This window comes from Arachis stenosperma, chromosome 7 (genome assembly GCF_014773155.1).
Source record: "Arachis stenosperma cultivar V10309 chromosome 7, arast.V10309.gnm1.PFL2, whole genome shotgun sequence".
In the NCBI taxonomy this organism is placed as follows: domain Eukaryota; kingdom Viridiplantae; phylum Streptophyta; class Magnoliopsida; order Fabales; family Fabaceae; genus Arachis; species Arachis stenosperma.
In genome coordinates this window covers 10,127,543-10,151,020 of record NC_080383.1, presented here as the reverse complement: position 1 = coordinate 10,151,020, position 23,478 = coordinate 10,127,543, and the positions used below count along the sequence as shown (strand labels likewise).

General features: G+C 33.2%; 3 protein-coding genes across 3 annotated transcripts; 1 reads left to right on the top strand and 2 right to left on the bottom strand.

The window, feature by feature from the left end:
• Positions 1 to 13,283: 13,283 nt before the first annotated feature.
• Positions 13,284 to 14,910, top strand: LOC130939376 (uncharacterized). Its single transcript, XM_057867487.1, has 2 exons — positions 13,284 to 14,627; positions 14,701 to 14,910. The coding sequence occupies exons 1-2, from the start codon at positions 13,284 to 13,286 to the stop codon at positions 14,908 to 14,910; spliced, it is 1,554 nt and encodes a 517-aa protein (XP_057723470.1).
• A 1,178-nt stretch (positions 14,911 to 16,088) lies between these two features.
• LOC130939375 (protein MAIN-LIKE 1-like) lies at positions 16,089 to 18,288 on the bottom strand. Its single transcript, XM_057867486.1, has 4 exons — positions 18,217 to 18,288; positions 16,804 to 17,546; positions 16,632 to 16,719; positions 16,089 to 16,538 (listed from the first exon to the last, which is right to left on the bottom strand). Exons 1-4 carry the CDS (start codon positions 18,286 to 18,288, stop codon positions 16,089 to 16,091), a joined length of 1,353 nt encoding a protein of 450 aa, XP_057723469.1.
• Positions 18,289 to 19,409: 1,121 nt separating this feature from the next.
• LOC130939133 (uncharacterized serine-rich protein C215.13-like) lies at positions 19,410 to 20,148 on the bottom strand. Its single transcript, XM_057867229.1, has one exon. The coding sequence runs from the start codon at positions 20,089 to 20,091 to the stop codon at positions 19,465 to 19,467; it is 627 nt and encodes a 208-aa protein (XP_057723212.1). The 5' UTR covers positions 20,092 to 20,148; the 3' UTR covers positions 19,410 to 19,464.
• Between the last annotated feature and the right edge of the window lie 3,330 nt (positions 20,149 to 23,478).

Sequence of the window (23,478 nt, the reverse complement as noted above, 5' to 3'; positions counted from 1 at the left end):
TATACAAAATTATTTATAATTAAATATAGTAAATTTAAAATATCTCATAATTTTTTTAATAATAAAAAAATTATTTATATATGTAATTATGTATTAACAGGTCCAGGCAGGCCTGACAGGTTTATAAGGCTAATTAGTGAATCTGACTTATTAATATAATAAGGCTTTTATAAGAGCCTGAGCCTGTACCTATTTTATAATAGGCCCCTGGCAGGCCGCCTGGCCTTTTTTCATCCTTAAACATCTCGCATTTTTTAAAATTTAAAAATGAATAAATTGTGATTTTATCTTATTAAGTTTAAACTTTATAATTTTAGAAATTATTTTATTAGAAATAATTAAATAGATTTGGAGATAATTTCATTTTAAACCAATTAATATTTTTAAGTAATTTTATATAATGGAATATCTTGTATAATTTTAGTAATTAAAAAATAAAAAAAAATTGTACAATCTAATTTAAGTCATTTTTATTATGAAAAAATTATGACTTATTTTATTAATAAGAACTCTTTATTTTTAAAAATTGATCAATTAAAAATAATTAGATTAGTTTTATTAAATATTTTGAGTTAAGTTAATTACAATTCTTATGCAATTTTTATAATTGGTTATTTCATATAATTTAAAACTAAAATTCAGCAATAGAAATATTATATAATTTAATTAAAAAAAATTGTATTGTGATTAAATTACAGTTTATTTTATTAAATTGAGCTCTTAGAGATTAACTTATTAAAAATGATTAAATGAATTTTTATAAATACTTTAAGTTTAAGTTAGCTAATATTTTTGTATAATTTTTATTATAATTAGTTATTTCATATAAATTGAAATTAAAGTCATGGTGACGAAAAAATAATAAAAAGTTATATGATTTAATTTAGATAATTAATATTAGGATTTAAACCATATTTTATAAAATGTGATTATTAGTATATTTACTTTATAATTTAAATTAAAAATAATTATTTAAACTCATTGATATATTAATAAATAAAATTTTATACATTTTAAAAATAATTTTTATAATATTATATTTAATTTTTGAATTATTATTTTATCTCAAATATTCCAATAAAAACACTAATATCTCAAATTTTCCAATTTACTACCCTAAATCCCTAAACACACGCACACAACACTCAGAGGAGGAAAACAGAGAAGGGAAAAGGGGGAGCTCGAGGGAGAAGAGGGAGAGAGAGGAGGGGACGACGCGGCTGGATCCTTACTGCCGTCACCGTTGTCGTTGAGGCCCGGAGGAGAGAGAGATTTGCTTTGCAGAGGCGTTGAGGGAGACAGACGCGACGCGAGGAAGAGGAGCTCGTCTTCGTTGTCACCGTCGCCGTGCCTTGCCGCCGCTGCCGTTGATGGAAGCCGCCACCGTCGTTGGGAGGAACCAAACAAGGAGAGGAGGTCGCCGTTGATGCTACCGCAGAAAGGAAGGAAGCAACGCGTGTGAGGAAGTGACGCAACAAAGGAGGAGCCCTTCCTCTGCCGCTGCTGGAATTCCTGGTCGCCGTCGAAATTCATGGTGAGTTAATCGTGCCTAGCTATCATAATCACCACATCTGAACCTTGTTTGCTCTGTAACAACCCTGCACTTGCTTCTGATGTTCTTGACTCTATTGAGTTTGCTGGAATTATCACAGCTGAAGCTTGTCACCAGAGAAGACAAGTTGTTGCGCCATCCTTTTCATTCTGACATCGATTCTCCCGGTTAAAATCCTGTAACGCTTTCACTCTTGTTTTGTTTAGCATTGTTTCTCTGTTATATTCTTTTTCTAATTATGGTAGCCAATATCTTTGTTTTAGTATTGCTGTGTTCTGTCGAAAATGTTAAAATTGTTGCTGTGATTGTAGTTGGTGCCGCTGCCTCTGTCCCGGTTACGTTGAAATTGTCGCTGCTGCTGCCACGATCGGGGATAAAGGAGATTTTTGAGTTAAATAATACGATTGCGACATCGAGGTAGGGGGTTTAAATTTTAAACAGTTTTAATTTAACAATGCCCATAAAATTTATTGAATAAATGCAAATAGGTTGAATTATTGTGAGTAATTGATTGGTTGTGTGGATGTTGAATTGTGGCTGTGAATTGATTGAAATTGTGAATTTTGTGGAATTGATTGATCATGGGTGGAATATGAATTGTTGATGAGTGATTGATGAAAATTTTAAATTTTGATGGATTATGTTGAATTTGTTGTTGTTGAGCTGGTTATATGATTATTGTATCGGTGATAGATTTAGTTGATGATTGATTGGAATTAGGCTTAGAGAATGTTTAAAGGATTGAATTTGAGATGTTGAATTGCTTGCTGAAAAATTCAAGTTTTGAAATTAAATGGCAACTATGAAAGTGAACCAGCAACTTAATAAAGATTGGAATATTATGAGATTAAAAGCTAAGCGAACTACAACAAGTATAGTTATTAATATTCAATTTTGAAGGTTTCGTTTTAACTAGAGAATTAGTTATGATTTTTCAAAAATGATTGGTAAAATATGATTTTCTGCATTACTTCTAAACAAAGTCAGAAACTTTGGAAAGCTATAACTAATTTTATGATGATCGGAATTGTATGGGACAAAGTCTGGATTAAACTTGGGAATATGTGGAGCTAGACTGGAAAATTTGAGGCCTTTTCGTTAAATACACAATTTATGGAGAATTTTTTAAATTAGGTCGATCAATCTGTCCTGCAGCAGAAAAGTTCAAACAGAGCAGCAACTTGTTTGTTGTACTGCGACTCCTACGAGCTGAATTTTGGAGCGAAACTAATTTTGTTTTGAAATTTTATTAACTTGGTTTATTTCTCTAAAGTTTCAGAATTTTAGGAGTTAAGGATTGGGAGTTGTGAATTTTTGAAAGTTAATGATTTAAATTGGAAAGAACCAGTTTTCAGCAAGTTATGCATCAACTTTCAATGCTTGTAACTCTTAGAATTGAATAGCAATTGGGTTGCAACTAAGACACACTTGTTGCTAGATATGTTAGGAGATTCCAAACCAAACTTTAGCCTAATTGAAGTTTTGTAGTAAAAGTTATACAAGTTGAAAGATCCTTAGCTTGTTGGTTTCTACAATCAATGTAAAAAAGTAGTTTACTTTTGCTAGGTGACTTTACCTAATTGAATGTATGTCTAAAATTGCTTAACCTGAAAGTGCATTAAAGTCAAACTTTATAAATATGTCATTGTGAGAGATTTTATTTCTGGTACTAAAATTTTATGAGAGCAATATTTATACAATAAATTCTTTTTGGATCACATCCGCAATGCCACAAAATAAATTAAGAGGATACAAATGAAGTGAAATGATTGACTCACTTGTAACATAATCGATCTTGTGGATTGTAATGATATTGTTATCTATCTTGTTTCAGATTTTGCTGATTGGACTTGGGATGAGTTCAATTTGATTTCTTTTAAATTAAGAGGATACAAAACTCTTACCACTAATGCTTTCTTTTATTGTCACAATTTGATTGGAAGATGGCAACAATGATAGCAAAGCGTTGCAGTTAAGACAAAGCGTCTCGAGTTTTATATGTGTCTGGTGAAGAGATTAGCTTTTATTGGTTTTTTTTCCTTCATCCTGGTATTGTAGTTTGGGATAATATTTGAATTTTCTTATGTGGGTACTGAAATTTAACATTTGATTTGTGACTGTGCCTTGGATTTAGAGTCAGTTAACCTTCTCTAATTTGGTTGTATTTATTTTATTTTGTGTTATGTGACAGAGCCTTGAGAAAATTGGTAACAGAGCATAACGCCTTAAGATTAAATCAGATATATATTTATATTTAGGTGTTGATATTGAGGTGAAAATCTGGATTTCTTCTGATTAGTTTTGCTGCTAGCATTCTTCTTGCTATATTATCTTCTGTTTTATACATGGATTTTTATTGAAGTTATTGTCTGGGTCCTATTAAGCGATTATTTCATGTAATAGCCTTAACTTGCGAGAACTATATGGTGAAATCTAAATACTTGTACATTTTTTTTATCTTAATTTAGTTTTCAGGACATATTGAAGAAAGCTCAGCTTCTTTCCCCTCGTGCTATGGTTGTTGATTCAATACAAACTCTTGATCCTATTAACACTGTTAGTAGTTTTCCTTCAACTCTATTAACACTTTTCTTTTTCTATCTTTTGCCAATGTCTTTGAATTTAACATTTTGTTTTGATTTATGTATTCTCTAGTGGTCAGAACAAAAGGTTAAGTTGAATGATGCTGAGCACAAGTTAAAAGATTAAGAACGTCAACTAAAGGTTCAACAGAAAAGAATTAGTTCTACTAAAAAGACAATTCATGCTTTGTATAAAAAGTTGAATGTCCCACTTTTTTCAACTTTGTCTGATCCTACAGAAGATGAACTTGGGACAGGCTTTATTGATGATGAGGATGATAACATAAGTGGTTGATGTCAGGAGTATATGTTTTTTCTGACTTAGATTAAGAAATTTTTAGGTGAATTAGTTAGTACATTTTATTTTATGCATGATATTTGACTTTTTTAAAGGCTTTCTTTGTTTTAGTTTAAGTATTTTTTTATTTTAATTTGATTACATTTATGGACAAAAGTACTTTAATAATAAATATTTTTTTTATCTCTTTTATGGTAATAAACTTTTTCATGACTTTATTATGTGCTTATAATTTCGATGATGTAATATGAAAAAAATGATTATGATGATCTTAATATAAAAAGCAGATCGAATACAATTTATTTTCTAAAATATTTATATATTAAATAGCAAATTATTTTGTATGAAAATTGTTTGAAATATTATATTAAATTTGTAGAAAATTTGTGCGAAAATAATTTTTTGTTTTGTATGAAATTTGTTTCAAATACGTAAATTCTTTTAAATTAAATTTGTCTGAAATTTAATTGAAAAGAATTATTTGATTTGTCTAAAATTTGTTCGAAAAAAATTTGTTATATTTAACTAAATTCGTTAGAAATTTGTATGAAATAAAATATATTTTTGTTTGAAATTTGTCTAAAATTCGTCTAAAATACATCATAATATTTAGAAATCTAGCAGATAAATGTCAATTCGAAATCTGTCACAAAATCGTCTGAAAAAAATTTCGGACGAAATTTCAGACAAAATGAAAATTAGCAATAAGGCTTTTTGGGAGAAAAAAATTCGTCCTAATTTTGTTTGAAAAAAATATTTTGTCTCTAATTTGTTTGAAATTTATTTTGATTTCGTATGAAAATTCGTCCGAAAAAATTTTATAAGCTGGAGATCCTTCCATTACTTATTGAAGTTTTTCCACATATGCCAAACACATAATCTGTGATGGACATCTGGAAAAACCTCCTTAACTGCATTTATAAGGCCCTGTTTCAGATACCAAAGAAGGGGCCAGCTAGTTGTTTTTGGGCAGTAAAATTGTCCCTACAGTTATATAAGCGACATCAAAATAGTTCCTAGACTTGTTCAAGTGACATCAAACTAGTCCTTACACAGCACTGTTACAGAACATTATACAGAACATGATAAATGAGTAACAATAGATTGACAGAACATTATGCAGCATATAATCAGTCCAGGATTAATTCTGCATATATAGACCGCAGCCCAGTGTATTAACATCATATAATCAGTTTAGGATTAATTCAGCATATATAATCAGTAATATGTGCCTTAAATCAAACTGGCAAATAAATCACAAGGACATGCACCAAACTTCACTCTCTATGTAGTTTTCCACAAAACCCAAGACCAAGACCCTTTTTTTTTCTTTTGCAACTGAGGGAAATATATATATACAACTACAACTTACTACCAACAAAAAAGGCACACAAAAATAAAGAAAATCTGCCAAATTTGGAGTTAAAGTAATCACTAACTAAAGAGGTTAAAAAACAATAAAATAATATACAAGATGAAACAAGAAAAATCATATAGAAATAGTAATGGTAAATAGTAGTTAATGAAAGCTCATTAAATGGCATCTGTTATCTTTTTCATATCATAGCATTGATTCAGTCCTAATCTTCTTCTACCATTTTCATCATCACTCTCACTCTCTCCTTTTCATTACTTGACAATTGGTAACAAAAGCACCACTCTCTTGCTTTTCTACTTCTCCTTCTCCCTCTAATATTTCACTGTGCTATATTATCACTATATTCAAATTAACAATATAAGTTAAGTCTTCTATTATTTTGTGGTTTTCTTTTTCAAAATTTTTATTAGAAAAGGTTATTGTGGACCGGAATATTGAATAGAGTGCCTAACTTTGTTAGTTGTTAACTGTTATAATATTTTACCTTTATTTTGATCATGTTGCTAATGATTTGTGTCATGTAAACATAAGAAAGTGTGAAATCAAGAATATTATTTTGGTGTAACTAAGGATAGCAGTTCTCTAGACACTAACTTCAATCTTGGTGGATCAAACCATTTAAATTTACATACCCTTTTCCACAACTAATCTACTAGTCTAGACCAAATTCATCAAACAATTTGACTATTCCAATAGCTAAGTTAACTTCATTAGCAATTGCAAAATTTACTTTATATTACTCTAACTTATATATGCAAGAATCCTTTATGATCACACACTCAATTTAACTAAACAGCATTACATATTACATTCAGTTTAACCAAACCAACCCAATACAAAAAAAGGCAATTAGGTAAATTAGTCAAATTCAGAATCCATTATCAGAGTTACAAAAAATTTTAACTCCCAAAAGATCTTTACTTCTACTGTGATCATGCAAACTCTGTTTAACAAATTCATTTATCAGAGTCATTGTCCTGAAACACATTAACAGTTTGAAAATTCCTCCACTAAGAGCAGTAAACCCTAACACATAAAGAACATATTTTCATATCATCAAAACACAAAAAATATTCCTACTCTACAATTTTCTTGGCCAAACCACTACGAAAGTCAGTAGTGATCAAACCCTAGCACAGAGAATAGAACAGAGGCGTTCATACCCACCAATTACAATAAAAAAAACGGCCTGAACTTTTGTGAATATTAGATTAACAACAATATCAAAAAACAGAGGAACCACATTTTTTTTTCATTTTTGGCTTACCTCTTTCAGAGAAATCAGGCTTTCCATGATTTTTTTTTCATTTTTGGCAAACGAGCTTCTCTTTTTCTTTTCATTCTCCTCATGATGCTTCCAAACGATCGTGGGTTGTTCGAACTCCCAACTGCATTGCTCGTGCTAGCCATAACCTTCGGGCTTCAAAGAGGGAGAACAGAAGAACACAGCACCGACGAGGAGACAGCAGAGTGAACAATGTGGTCTTCAAAAAAGGGGGATTAGGGTTTTAACATCATCTGAGGGACCAAATTGAGTCGGAAGAGTTTACTCTGCCACATCAACTAGCCGTTGTGAGTCCCACGTGTCACCAGCGCTGCCAGCTAAGCTTTTCGGTTGCGCCACATGTGCTGAAATTGCCGGAAGAACCACTTTGAGTCCCGGAGTGCAAATTCGGGGATGACTCTGAGAAACTTTTAAATTCAGGGACTATTATGAATGTAACACCCTACCTCACAGGGCCTTACGCTTAATTCGTAAAGTAGAGGTGGCAAGGTATTACGACTTCTAAAAGAAAAGGATATGTACATAGATATAATTAAATGAAGTCATATCTAGGAGCCTTGAAGAACAAGCTAAAAAAATCGATAAACAGAAAATCGTGACACACTCGCATGGATATTCGTAAAACGGACAGGTAAAATCGAAAGATAACTGAACACATATATATACATATCAGAGTTCCAAAACTCAGATAGCAAGCTCCAGACTCGACCTGCGAAGCTAAGGCCGACCAGAGTATATAATTATGTATATATACAACCCAAAATAAAACTCAAACCACAAAATAAACCCCTGTATCTCCAAGTCGACCTCTAGGAGGGACAAAACACAAAATATACATGCGGAGATTCTATAAACATATATACATAGCCTAAAACAAAATATGACAGTCCAAAAGACAGTTCTTCGCTCGTAAGGAGGATACCCAAATGCTCAACGAGGTGTCTCTCGACCTGCATCTGAAAAACAACAACATAGTATGGGATGAGAACCGGAGGTTCTCAGTATGGTAAAGGTGCCCGCATAGTTAATATAAAAGGTCTCGGGAAAGCCAGAGGCATTCCTAAAACTTCGACACTCAGATTTCAGCTTAAGAATTCAACTAAACTAGAAATTAGGTAAGTTGTCTAGGTATTCTAATTCTGAATCTAACTTTAACCTAATAATTCACGTTCTGTCTCCTCTAATCCTCCGAATCATTGGTGGAACAATCCTCTCTCCTCACACTTTCGTCAAGAGGAATTTCCCAAAAAACATACACATACAATTCAAGCAAGGAAAACACAGATAGAGAAGCATTTACAGCAAGTAGAACAAGTAGCAGATAAGTGGAATTAAACAGTTAAACAAACCAAAACAATGCACGCTCAAGCAAACAAACAAATGCATATGATGTATGCCTGTCCTATGGCTGATGAGTCTCATCTGTCGGTTATACAGCCAACCCGACAAGTCCTGGTAGTTAACCATTGGACAGTCCCTCTGTGCGCGCATCCCCAAGCTCAATAATATTCCATGGAGTCAAACTCCAAGCTCAAATATAATATTCCATGGAGTCACACTCCAAGCTCAATAGTATAGTATTTCATGGAGTTAAACTCCAAGCTCAATAATATAGTATTCCATAGAGTTAAACTCCAAGCTCAATAATATAGTATTCCATGGAGTTAAACTCCAAGCTCAATAATATTCAATATTCATATTTATATGCATGCCCATGGGGGAATCCGGGGAGATAAAGTGCCCGGTCACATCTTGCGACAGAGGGTCAATAAATAGTCTCAAATACACAAGCCACATAATAATCTCTTTCTTTTTAAAAAATATTACCTCAAATCAAAAACCCCAATTCTTAAAGAAACTTTGGCAATATCTCCTCTAAAACTCAAATTTCTGCCACCCTTCAAGGGTCCCAACTATCAAACCAAACACCTCTCAGTCACTCAAATCATTTTCAGTAACAAATTATTTCATAATCAAACAAATACCAATAAATCTTTTTCCAAACCGACCAACTTCAACAGCAAAATCTTGACAACAGCTAAACCTCACATTTTATACCATATACATAATCCATCAATTATTCATTCATTTCACTCCTATCTTAAGGTCTTCTAGCCTATGTTTTCACGTGACATTAAACATTAACTACGAGAAACCAAAACCATACCTTCGTACGAAATCAAAATATTCAAAGCTCTGGAGAAACTTTCTGACCGAGCTATCGAAGAAGAAAACGTCCAGAATCATCTTTGCCTCCTAAAACTCTCGTTGGCCAAATCCAAAGGAAAGAGGAACTACGTCATTGTCAACTTCCACTAATCAAAAATAGTGTCAACGTGTAGAGGAGGAGGTTACGAATACTCTTACCGGATTAGATTTTTTATTGGAGTTACGGATCGTAAGAAATCGAAGCCGAAAGGTTAGAGGAGATTTACGTTCTTACACTTCTCTCTCTCGGTCACTCTTCTCTCTCGTCTCTCATTCTTTCGTTTTCTGTATGTATACATATATGTATGGCGGCGTAAATATAATAATGGTAATAAAGTAAATATTACTTATTCCTTCATATGATACTATTATATATAAAGCTAGCTAATGATATAATAAAGCTAACAATTCTCATAACTATTTATTACATATATGTATACGTATAGAAAGGCTTTTCATTAGCTAAAGGGCTGCCGCCTTGCGTACATGCATAATAATAATAATAATAATAATAATAATAATAATAATAATATAATTAATGTAATAATATATATATATATCCAACGTAATCCATAATTGAAGCCACCTTTTACTTCCATGCTTTATGATTAGTAATACTAATAATAATAACAATAGTAATGATAATTATGTAATAATAATAATAATAATAATAATAATAATAATGATAATAATAATAAACGTAATAGTAATAATAATAATACAATTATAGCAATAATATTTATAAAGCTGAAAGTATATGAGTTATTAATATAAATGATATTAGTAATTTAAGGATAAAAGATATTTGGTGAAATATTAGTAAAGCTAAGCTCACCAAAGAGTACTGATATTTATTCATATAATTAAGTATCAAACTCGATAATAATATTATGATCTAAACTCTATTTTTAAATAATTACAATATCAATTATTCAAATTAAAATATACATATAAGTTTCATTATTTATAAATTACTGGAATTATAATTTTAATTATGTAAAATATTTCATCATAAAATATTTATATATATATAAAAATATGAATTTGATTGAATTCAAATAGTTATAAAATTAGTTCAATTACTGATAATAAAATAATTTCTAATGGTAAAAAAACTCCAATTTATGAAATAAATTATAACTTATTTATATTTTATATTTTTAAAACTGAAGGTCGCTACAATGAAACTTGAGTGCAACTTCAGGAACTATATTGAAGCTTATCTCTACCTAAATTACTATGCACAAATTTTAACCATTCACATAACTTATTTAAAAAAAATTTATAGTTATTTTATTTTATCACATACATCACATTTATCTAAATATACAGTATATTAATATGTCCAAGTCTACTATACTAAATAAGTAAATATCAAGAGAATCAACGACATAAATATAAACTAAATTTGTTCCTTTATTTTTAGTATTATTATCAATAACATTCAAAACAAATCGACCATCATTTTAGTAAACTTTTTTTATATAAGCATCATTTTTAGACGACGTGACAATATTATTATTAAATATTATCTTGATCTCAACGTTATTGTATATCTATATAATTTATCTTTCATTTTCGCTGATCGATCAAAAATTAATGATAAATTTTGGTATTTTTATTCGACTTAAAATTAAGTAAGACAGAATTAATTTTAAAAAAATTTAATATTTTTATAATTTTATTTTGCCATCATTTAAAATTAATTTTCTCAAAATGATCAACTTTTAAAGCATGGGAATAACTTTTGTAACGGCTAAATATTTTGTTTTATAATAATAAAAAATTATAATGATAAATTTTTAAAATTATTAGAAAATAAATTTTAAAAAATAATATTTTAATTATTTTAAATATAAATAAAATTTTGTAGACAAATAAATCATAAAGAATACTAAAACGAGTTTTTAGCGAATCGTGCACCGTGTATTTTTGTGAGAGACTAGAAGAGAGAATGTGAATGAGAGATTAATTGTATTGTGTTGTGTGTGTCACCGTATTTGTTAATTCATTTTATAGAAACCGTGCAATCAATAATGCTACCAATAATGTTCACAAGATTAAGCCTTTGTAAGGGTTATTTTTCACCGTTAATTTTTCATCAGTTGGAGTCCAATTGTTTATTTAGCCAATTAGTAAGGCAGATGTCCAAGAACAACTAAGGGTAAATCATGTATGAGAGTTCATCAATATCTTTAATTTCTTTTGGCATATCCCTGTTCGGATTAATATATAAAAACTTAAGGTTTTATAATCTTTTTCTTCCTGGAGTCATTCAGATAAAAACGTCGAAAACGTCTTTTTACAAAGATATTTTTTAATAATTAAAATTTAACATATATAATTGATTAAATCATATTATTTTTGTCAAAATTAAGTTAGACAAATTAATTTGACAGAAAAATGGTAAATCAAATCTTAAACTGGTCTAAATTAATATTATTTTTTATAGAAAATGACTACAATACCCTATTATAGAAAATGACTAAAATACTTCTATTATATATATTAATTTTGAGAATTCTAAATTTTAGTCTTTTATTTTTCTATCGTAGGATTAGGATTTAAAATTTTTAAATATATATATATATATATATATATATATATATATATATATTTTAATCATTCTCTATAACAAGAGTATTGTAGTCATTTTTTATAAAAAAATAATATTAATTTAGATAAGTTTAAGATTTAATTCATTATTTTTTATTTAAATCAATTTGTTTATTCTAATTTTGACAAAAATAACATAATTTAATATATATATATATATATTAAATTTTAATTATTAAAAAGTATTTTAAAAAAAAGATATTTTAATCGTCTTTATTTGAGTGACTCCTTTTTTATATATGTGAGACTAAGTTCAAAACACAGCAGCTGTCGCATGCAAACTCATTGTTCATATTGTACATATGTAAGGCATTGCTTGAAAACATTTTTGAGGTATATTATGATGGGAAGCCAACAAAATGTACATAATTTATAAACTCTATATATTCGAGTCAGCAAACTATAACAAATATATATATAAAATAAAGGCCATGAGACTCATCAACTGAATTTATATTATATTTTTAACATTCCAACAAGACTCATCAACTGAATTTATATTATATTTTTAACATTCCAACAAATATTATTTTATCGGTTAAAATCTTGTGCAATTTTTTATAAATTATTTAGGATTTGTATCCTTCGTTGGAAAGCCAACTTTGCCTACCACTACTTATGCAACTGGGTCCTTTCCATGCTTAAAATAAAATATGTTGAATAAATTATTTATTATTTTTATCAGACCTGAAGTCCTAATTTTCCTTTTTTTATTAAATCAATTTTTAATAACAATCGATGTGAATGTTGCATATGAAAAAATTAATTTTAATGTGATTGTTTATTTGACGACAGCTCAAGGCAGCAGTATGAGCAATCTTGCTCAAAAACTTAAGAACAAAGAAGAACCACAAAAACATAAAAAAAGAGAGAATATACAAAATAAAAAAATAACTAATATTTAAAAATGGGGGAGTGTTAAGAGCAATAAATTTTGTAATTTATAACTAGGGTAAAAAACCCAAATAAGCCAAGGAGAGCTGGAAATTACCCAAATCAGCCAAATAAAAAATCCACACCTGAATCCACCAGGACGAATTATTATATAATTCGAATCAATTAGATTCGAATTATAGTATCAAGTAATTCGAATTGATATAATTCGAATTACTAGGAAGGCAATGAACTAAAGTAATTCGAATTGAGTTAATTCGAATTACTAGGAAGGAAACAAAATAAAGTAATTCGAAACAAGTTGTTTCGAATTATACTTTGCAAATTCGAATTTAGTTAATTCGAATTACTAGGTTAGTTTGTCATACAACCTAATTCGAAACGAATTGTTTCGAATTACATATATATAGTGCGAGCCAGGGCTGTATATATATGCTGTGAACTCATGATGCTCTCAACAAAGAGGGGAGATGGCTAGTGAGGAGAGTTTCCTAGTTCTGGTACATTACAGAGGGTCGATTAAGAGAAAAACTCGGTCCGGCGTGAAGTTCACTGATAAGGATCCCCTATGTATTATCGTGACGCCAACAACCACCTACGATGCTCTTGTTAGCTCTGTGCTGGAGAAGCTTGGTCTTGAAGGAGTTAAAAGGGTCAAGAAGTTTTTCTACCGCATTCCAACAGCGGTGCTCCATGACACCGTGAAGTTTGATTGTTTCACAATCGGTAGTGACGAGGACTTGCAGGTTATGTTTCTTTCTCGTAGGCAGTTTCCCGAGGTAAGGACACCAGAGCTGTTGGCAAAGTTGGTTGATGTGGTATCTAGCTCGGGTGGTTCGAACCGGAATGCCAATACTATAGCCGCGGTTGCCGGCTCGAGCTCGAGACCTGCTGTTGCTTCATCCTCTGCTCCTGTGTATGAGCCACCGATGCAGCCTGTTGCGTCCCCTTCGTTTGCTGTTGATTTGAGCGGCAATGTTGGAGACGAGGTTCGGTATGGGGAACATATTCCCACCGAGGTACATTGTCCCACACCGGCTGGTGTTGGTGATGGTTTGTTTGATGATCCAGATGACTATGACGTTGAGCCGGATATGATCGCTGATGAAAGCGGCGATGATGTTGGAACTATTGTTCCGAGAAGGGCTACAGGTGGATCTAGTTCTGGCACACAGCAGTATCCACCCCATTTTTCCTCGTTGGACCTGGATGCCATGCGGCATGACGAAAACGCTCTGCAGCCCTCAGGATTTGGCGCTAGAGATATCGAGGGGTTTGCTGGTATGAACGAGTTCCAGGTTGGCCAACAATTTCGGGATAAAGATGAGGCGCTGTTGAGTGTGAAGACATACAGTATCCGCCGAGGGGTCCAGTACAAGGTCGTTGAGTCTGACTACCGCAGGTATGTGGGAAAGTGTTCTGAGTTTGGGAATGGGTGCACATGGCTAATTCGGTTGAGTCTCCGACAGCGGAAGGGTATCTGGGAAGTGAAGCGATACAACGGACCGCATACATGTCTTGCCAGCTCCATCTCCAGCGACCATAGGAGTCTGGAATACCATGTCATATCCACCTTCATTATGCCGATGGTTAGGGCTGATGCAGCTGTGAACATCAAGGTGCTTCAAAATGCCACGGCCGCACACTTTGGGTTCAGGCCTACGTACAGGAGGGTATGGATGGCGAAGCAGAAGGCCGTTGCCGTCATATATGGAGACTGGGACGAGTCGTACAATGAGCTCCCTAGGTGGGTTTTAGGAGTTCAGCTGACGATGCCTGGCACTGTAGCCGTCCTCAGGACTTGCCCTGTTCGAGTTGGGGGGACAGGTTGACGAGTCTCAGGTTTATTTTCATAGGCTGTTCTGGACTTTCCCCCCTTGTATCCAGGCATTCCGTCATTGCAAGCCTTTGGTGAGTATTGATGGCACCCATCTATATGGGAAGTATGGGGGAACACTGCTAGTCGCCATTGCACAGGACGAAAACTCGAACATCCTCCCCGTGGCATTTGCACTAGTTGAGGGTGAGAATGCTGAGTCATGGTCTTTCTTTCTTTCCCACCTCCGTGAGCACGTGACACCTCAGTTAATCTATTAGCACTTATCTTCTACTTCAGTTAGCAATCATTGTTCTCCGTGCAACTAAGTTGTTTCCAATGAGTAATGAAACTTGTTATTCGTACCAAATATTTCTGTTGAATGTCTTTTAAATGATTGAAATTAATATCTAAAACAAACAACATTGTATCATGGGATGACTGATAATGAATAACATAACATCAAACTATATATCATAACATAAAAGTAGAAGACATCAAAGTAAATGACATAACAAAACATCAAAGTACATAACATAACATCGAATAACATAACAACAAAGTACATACCATAACAATGATAACCAACCAATAAGGTACACAATATACATATAACAACATGACATACACCACTATCCATATATCATCTAAATAGGTGCGATCCAGTGCCGCAACGGCGTGGGACCCGTGTGCGGTAACCCCTACGTATAAGTGGCTCCTCATCCTCAATCGAGTCGTCGCTGTCATCCGGAGCTGGCTCTCTCGGGGTCATAGGCGCAACATGCACGGGTCTGGATGATGACGGGCCGGCAACTGAATGTGACCCAATAGTCTGGGCCGATGCTGGGGTCCCACCCATGGCAAAAGGATGCGCAGCAGCTACCGTGGCAGGCTCGTTCAGATCTACATCCAGCGGTGCCTATGCCCTTGTTGTATGAACCCGTCCAGCTGCAGCCTCATCCTCCTGCATGATGGTCCGGATATCATCAAGGAAATGCGGCCCACCGAACTCGGCCACAACGCCATCACTAGCAAGGAAGTCTCCAAACATCGAGCCCGGACTCACCCATGGAGTGCTCTCCTGAAGGGTATGATCATCACCGGGAACACCTACGAAATAATCTCCAAGACAATGCCCACCAAGCCCAGCATCAGTGTGACTCGTGGGATCTCCCATACCAGATCCACGTGGCCCACCATCATGCCCGCCATGATGGGCCCTATCAACCCCCGCAACATCACCTACCCCAGGCATCTGGGCACCCTCTCTAGCAGCACCCACCCTCCTCCTGCCTCCACGACCACGAACTCTCCCCCCACCCCTAATTGGGTCGTCGACGTCATCCATAGCCCGATCCACCCAGTTCCACTCACGCTGGCTACGACGTGTCCCAACTCGTGCTCTCCGCTCAACACGACGTCTGTCAGGAACATCCTCTACCCGGTCCATATCTGGAAGTCAGCCTGCACCCCTCTGCGTTGCCTCATCTGGAATAGGAACACCTCTCGGATCCCCCAATAACATCTCCGGCGACAAAAACCTCTTTCCGTGCTGATACCACCATGTCAAGAACTCATGTGACGGTCCGGGGTCGGGCACGATGTCAAACTGTAGAATGTGATCCGCACGCTCCTGCCAGTGAAGATGCCACTCAGGGTACTGTGCCGGGAACCAACGGTCACCTCCTCTCCCGTCCTTCGACATCAGGAAGTCGATGTTCAGGGCGGGAGACGGTGTGGGCTGAACGCCGCCAAACTGAGGTAAAACTCTATCAACCTGATGCCACTCGACAACCGCAAAATAAATCAGGGACGTCCTGCATCGCCATAACATCATATGCCGAGGCTCCAAGACCTCAGGATGGACAACCTGGATGACGTCGAGTGTGCTATAGGGCATCCATATGAACTGAAAAAATCAAAATAAAATCGTTTGTACACTTATGTCAGAGCTATAAACTGAAATAATGACTTCAGATACACAAATGTTCTGCGTACTTACCTGCCGAAGCTGTAACAAGTCGATCTTCATGCGAGCCATCTGTACCCGAGGTCCCTTGTTGCTAATCCCAGGATTGTAACCAGACCATCTGCGTACGAGAAAACAGAAAAACATGGTTGCATAATTGAAAATAAAAACAAGAAGAATATATAGTACAAAACAATAACGGTACCTCGAGGCAAGGGGCCAGCTGATCTCATCATACCCAGATGGTCTAAGAGTGGGAAACCTCCAGAAGATCCAAGACTGTAATAACTGTAACGGGCCAGCTAACTTCACCACATGTCTGTTGGCGACTCGGCACATGCACCTGTACAGCCATGCTAGTGCCGCCGACGCCCAACTGTAGCGACCCATCTCCTCAAGCCGAGCAACATAAGGTAGCCATCTGATGTGTATACGATTGCCGGACTTGTCGGCAAACAGCTGCGTACCCAATAACATCATGATATAGGCCCGGGCAAAGCGCCTAACTGTCTCCTCATCTGCCCCGTCTGGACACTCTGCAAATGTCTCCTGAAACCAGGTGCAGTTGACTGCGAATTTCTGCACTTGGTTCTCGGGAGGTAAAACACCGAGCAACTCATGGAACCACTGCCAAGCAGGTCTCCCACCCTCAATGTAAAGGTGGAAGTCGGTAAGGCAACCACTAACGTAATCTCCGTCGACTGGCAATCCCAGCTGGTATGCGACGTCCTGAAGCGTGATAGTGCACTCTCCGAACGGCATGTGGAAGGTGTGCGTCTCAGGCCGCCACCTCTTGACGAATGCGCTGACTATGGGCTCGTCTAGTCGGAACCATCTGTCGTTCAGTCTCGCAAGATGGTACAGTCCGGCCATCTGCAAGTACGGAACGTACCTCTCATCAAGACACATCCCCTGCTGCCGCCTAACGCTGAATATGCAACGACGAGGCTGGCCAGTACATAAACCGCATAATTAGAACAGATGCACAAACCACTAACATAAGCGATATATTTTATAAGGAACCAGAAAATAAATCATGATGGGTAAAAGATATATGAAACAAACGACCGATATTTCATACAAAAACCGCTCACTCAAACCACGTGCAAATACCATTAACAAAAACAGATGCATTTTCACATTTATCATAAACCACTACCGTTAACCGCTAACCATCACTGAATCCACTATCCAAAACCGTTAACAAAAACTGAGTACAAAAATCGCTAACAAAAACCACTGGCCTAAACCGCTTGCTTAAACCGCTAACACTAAAATAAACCGCTAAAAAAACCATTAACAAAAACCACTGTCCTACACCACCAACCTAAACCACGACCCCAAACCGCTAACCATCACTAAAACCACTATCCAAAACCATTAACACAAACCGCTTACAAAAAACAATTTCAAATACCACTAAAAAAAACTACTGGCCTAAACCACTTACTTACACCGCTAACACTTAAATAAACCGCTATAAAAAACCATTAACGAAAACCACTAGCCTACACCACTATCCTAAACCACTATCCTAAACCACTAACAGTAACATAAACCATTATAAAAAACCATTAACAAATACCGTTATCATAAACCGCTTTCATAAACCACTAACCTCGTCGTTGATCACACCGGCGATATGAGCTACTCCATCCAAACGATAAAGCCTTCCCGGATCGTCCCCCATCGACAAAAAAAGCCGCTCTGGTCTTACTCGTACTGAACGTTGGTCTTTTTCTCTGGGATTTGGTGGGGTTGGAGAATGAGAAAGTGATTCGAATGAACTTGGCTCGAACTCCTTTTATAGCCGAATCCCTTGTAATTCGAATCAACTTGATTCGAATTACTATACAACTCAATTTTCACCTAATTCGAATCAAGTAGATTCGAACCCCTCTAATGTGCACTTCTCCTAGTAATTCAATTTAAGTAAATTCGAATTATGTTGGTATAATTCGAAACGAGTTGTTTCGAACTTCATTAGTTCATTGCCTTCCTAGTAATTCGAATTATATCAATTCGAATTACTTGATAGTATAATTCGAATCTAATTGATTCGAATTATATAATAATTCGTCCTGGTGGATTCAGGTGTGGATTTTTGATTTGGCTGATTTGGGTAATTTCCAGCTCTCCTAGGCTTATTTGGGTTTTTTACCCTTATAACTATTAATTAATTATTATTAATATTTTTAATGGTATAAAATTATATCTAATAATGTAAAATTATTTATTTTTTTAATAATTAAATGTTGATCAAATTTTAATAAAAATATTGACTCCCTAAATTTTCTCTTTTAAAGTATGTAAAATTCAAGTTACAGTACAAGAACGAGAGATATGTATGAGCTCAAATATAAGGGTTATGAATTATCCAACTAAACAGGGGAAGCACCAACAATTAGAGTGCAATCTTAATAAACATAGTTAACTAAATAATAATCATAATGACTAACATACTCTTGACATTCCGTTTATGGGAAGATATACTCTATGTTTTGATATTATGTTATGATACTATTTTTCTTAAAGAAAGATACACATAAATAGTTATATTTCTAACACATTTTTTTACTCATTTTTTTTGTTTTCGTAAATTCTTGCATAGAATTTCTTCCTTTTTTTTGATTTGTCTCCCCCCAAAAAAGGATTCTAAAGCATTACATATATAATTATAAGATTGATCATCATGAGATATGAAATCAATAATGAATGACACATTCCAAGGCCACACACAATCTATTACATGTAAATCTTTGTGGACAATATGATTATATAATCTCTAAAACGAAGTTTATAATTACCTTCACATATAACATTACATTTGGCACATGACTTAAAATTGCATTATCATCATTATTCTTCAATTAATGCTCCTCCGAAAAAGATAGCAGCCTCTAATAAATCCCTTTGAACCCTTATGTTTGGAGAAAGATTCATCATCTTCATCATTGTTAGATCTTGAGTACTCCGAGAAAGAGAGGCTTCCTTGATCTTTGATGGAACATGAGGAATTAGAAGTAGAAGGATACACTAATGACCATGATGATGATGAAGATGATGATGATGATGATGATGATGGGGATGATGATGGTGATGACAAAGATGATGATGATGATGTTAATATATGTGTCTTCTTCTTAGACTTTTCCACAAACCTTATTGGGAAAATACATGAGAACATGTTATGTGATTTTGATAAACTAGTATTTCTTCTTATTATTCTTCTTCTATTGTGATTGGACTTAGAATAATAAGAAGGTGGTGGTGTAAGAGGTGGCAACAATGATGTTTGAGACAAAGGGTGTTTTGGAGTACCAGGTTGTTCTTCCCATACAAACGGAACAGCAGCAACCGAAGATTCACCATAATAGAAGACTCTTGAAGAAGAATTAGCCATGGAAGTTTCCTTTGACATTAACCTTGAAAAGAACTTGTCATCTTGTTTTATTCTAAATGACTTTTCAACACTATTACCATCACTCACCATAGTGTATATTGTTGAATGGAAAGTGATGAAGCTAAGATTTGTATCTGAAAATGGAGGCTTTGGAGAAAAAGAAGGCTTATGGGGGGTTATGCTCTCATGTGTTTGAATTGATGTCTTGTCTACTAGACCGTGGGCAATGTCTTATGGCTTCATGTACTTGATTGATTCTCTTAATAAAAACAGAGAAATTTAAATATAATAATGGCATGTTCTCTATGTTAATTAATTTAAATATGCTATGCTATGTGTATAAAAAAAAATCAATCATCATATATAATATATATTAAAAATATGTAATATATATTTAAACATAGCTATATAGTAGACTTAACATTTTTATAATTAATTAATTCTTATTAAAGAATTGGTTTCTTCACATGGCAATTGGTTTATGCCTAGATTTAATAGTGGAAGGGTCTGTTTGATCAATTTAATAATGGGAATTATTTTGGAGAGTATTAATTTAATTTAAAAAATAATATCTTTTCTTTTCTTGATCCTTCAAAGAAGGGATGTAAAATAGTTTTTTTAATATAACAATATTATAATTAATTGGGTTTAGCTAACCTGTGTCCTAATAAGGACACAAGTTAAAATTGCTAGTAATAAAAAATTTTAGATATTTTACTTTAACAAAATACACAATAAATACATTCAAAATTTAAATTTTGTATCATTTTTTACAAAGACTTAATTTATAATTTTATTGTGTGCTCTAAGGATACATGTTTGCTAAACCCTAATTAATTATCATTTTTTATATATGTTCACACTTTTGATATAAAATACGTTTTCAATTTAATAAATGCATTCAGTAATATATTTAATATTTAGATTTTATTAAAAATACCTCTTAAGAATATTTGAAAAAAGATTTTAATAAAAATATAATATTTTTAAGTTTTTATACATTGAAAATCTATTGAAAGAACTTAATATTTCTATTTTCGTTCCATTAATTCAATATCTCTAAGATATTGATTAGTTAATTGTTAATTACTCATTACTAATTAGTACTGCTAAGGAATTATTTTCTTTATATGCGCATTAATTCAAGCTGATGATGAAGGTTTAATAATTAATAATCAAGAAGCTAAGAAGATGTTTGATCAATTTAATAAGGGTTTAGTTAACATGTATATATTTTTAGGACATATAATAAAGTTATAAATTAAAAAAGTTTTTATAAAAACTGATGTAAAAATTAAATTTTCAATATATTTTATTGTGAATTTATTAAAATAAAATATTTAAAAATTTTTATTATTAATAATCTTAACTTACGTAGAATAAAGGTTAGCTAAATCCATTTAATAATCGGAATTGTTTTGAATGGATCCCATTTAATTACGGAGAAATTTAATGCCTGAAATATAGTAGTTGATAAACAATTAAGTATGAAATGGGATGGATAGAAGGGTTAGATGCTCAATTTAATTTTGGAAGTGTATGGAGTAGGGGCATTGATTCAGAAATTGACATGTGGTTTAGTGTGGTGGCTCGTCTATAAATAAATCATTGATGAATTAATTAATGGTGACCAAAACAGTTGAGGGGTGAAAAAAGGAATTTGGTTACGCGTGTAACACCGTAATAAATGAAGACAATGTCATGGACTCATGGTCCATGATTCCATTCCCACAAATGAAAAAGTAGAAATTTGTTAGTATGGGCAGTGGGGAAGTCAATGTACACATACTGAGTTAGCTTCAATTTAGACTTTTGAAATTACAGCACACTGATAAATAAATTCTTAATTATTTATATTTTAAATAGATTAATTTTTTAAATAATAGATATAGATATATTATTTTTAAATTAATTTTTATAATTAGAATAAATTATCTTAATTTAAATTAATTTGTTGATGTTTATTATCCTAAAAAATTTTATTAGTATTTTTTATAAATTAATCTATCTTAAATATAAATTTTCAAGAATTTATTTGTCGATTTTTTTTTAAAATTATATTCAAAGTTTAAAATAACTTTTAAACTTTTTCCACAGGTAGTCCAAGTAGATTCCAACATTGATTTTGTTACCAACAGAGAGCTTTAGCTTCTCTACACAAGCACATGAAAAATAATACTACATGCTACAACAGGAATGTATAGTCTCATATTTAGCTTTTTCTTTCATTGTTATTTTTTGGGGGGATATATAAATATTGATACCTTTGTTACTGTTATGGAAGCCTCTTCAATATGGGATTTGTGTAATTCAATCATCTCTTTAAGGGCGTACTTACTGGTAACATCATTGTTGAAAATGAAAAATGACTCACCACATTCATTCATCTATCAGCTTATCTCTAGCAAGAGCAAAGGGCCTGCACTTCCCAACGGTTTAGTTTCTTGAGAACATGTGATCTTGATGCCAATCTTTTCTTTAAAATTCTTAAAATATTCAACATAACCTGCAATACGAGACAGAGAGGAGAAGAAGAGTTGGAAATGGTGCAACTAATTTTGGGATTAGAATTTTTAGAAAGAATTTAAAGACTAAATTGACAAAAAAAAAAAATTTACATCTACCACATTAGCTACCTGGTAATGTGATAACAGTGTGTCCACATTAGTTTTTTTTATCACTTCTCATTGACGAAAAGTGGTCAAAGAACCAAATTGAGTCCCATAAAACAATTTTGGAGACCAAATTGAATAACATTAAAATTTAAAGACCATTTTAAAATTCGAGTGTAATTTCAAAGACCAAATTGAAATTCAATTCATATGTATATGTAGCTAATATAAATATTTAATGCATAATTGCTTGAGGATTTTATTTTTACAAAAATAAAAAATTTGATGGCTGAATTGAAGATTGCACTTCCAGCATCTCCACTGATGTATTGTGATAATTTCAGTACAATTCTCTTGAAAGCTAACCCAATTTTACATTCAAAATCTAAGCTCTTTAAAATAGATTTGCATTTTTTAGTACAAGTTGCTGATGTCTTAACTAAAGCTTTGCCAACCAAAAATTTTTGAGTTTTGAAGCAAGTTAAATGTAGAAGACCTAAAGAAGTCCAATGGTAAGAACAATGAAGGACTCAGCAGAGAGGGAGTAGAGAAGAAGCTAGAAGGGTTAGAGAGCATTAGAGCAAGGAGCATGAGAGAATGTTGAGTAGGAAGTAGTTAGATTAAGAAAGAAGTTCAGTATGTAGGGATCATGATAGAGAGAGAACAAATTTAGTTAAGCAGTTAGAAAGGAGTTAGTTAGTAGCTAGTTGTTCAGTTAGAGTTAGTTAGAGTTCAGCTGTTCTATTATGCTGTCACTTGTAAAGAGTCTAAATATAGATTACATTGTAACTAACATAGCAATCAATTATTCATTTCGTATATTTTCTGACATTAAGAGTTTAGCTCAACAACAGAATCTCTCTTC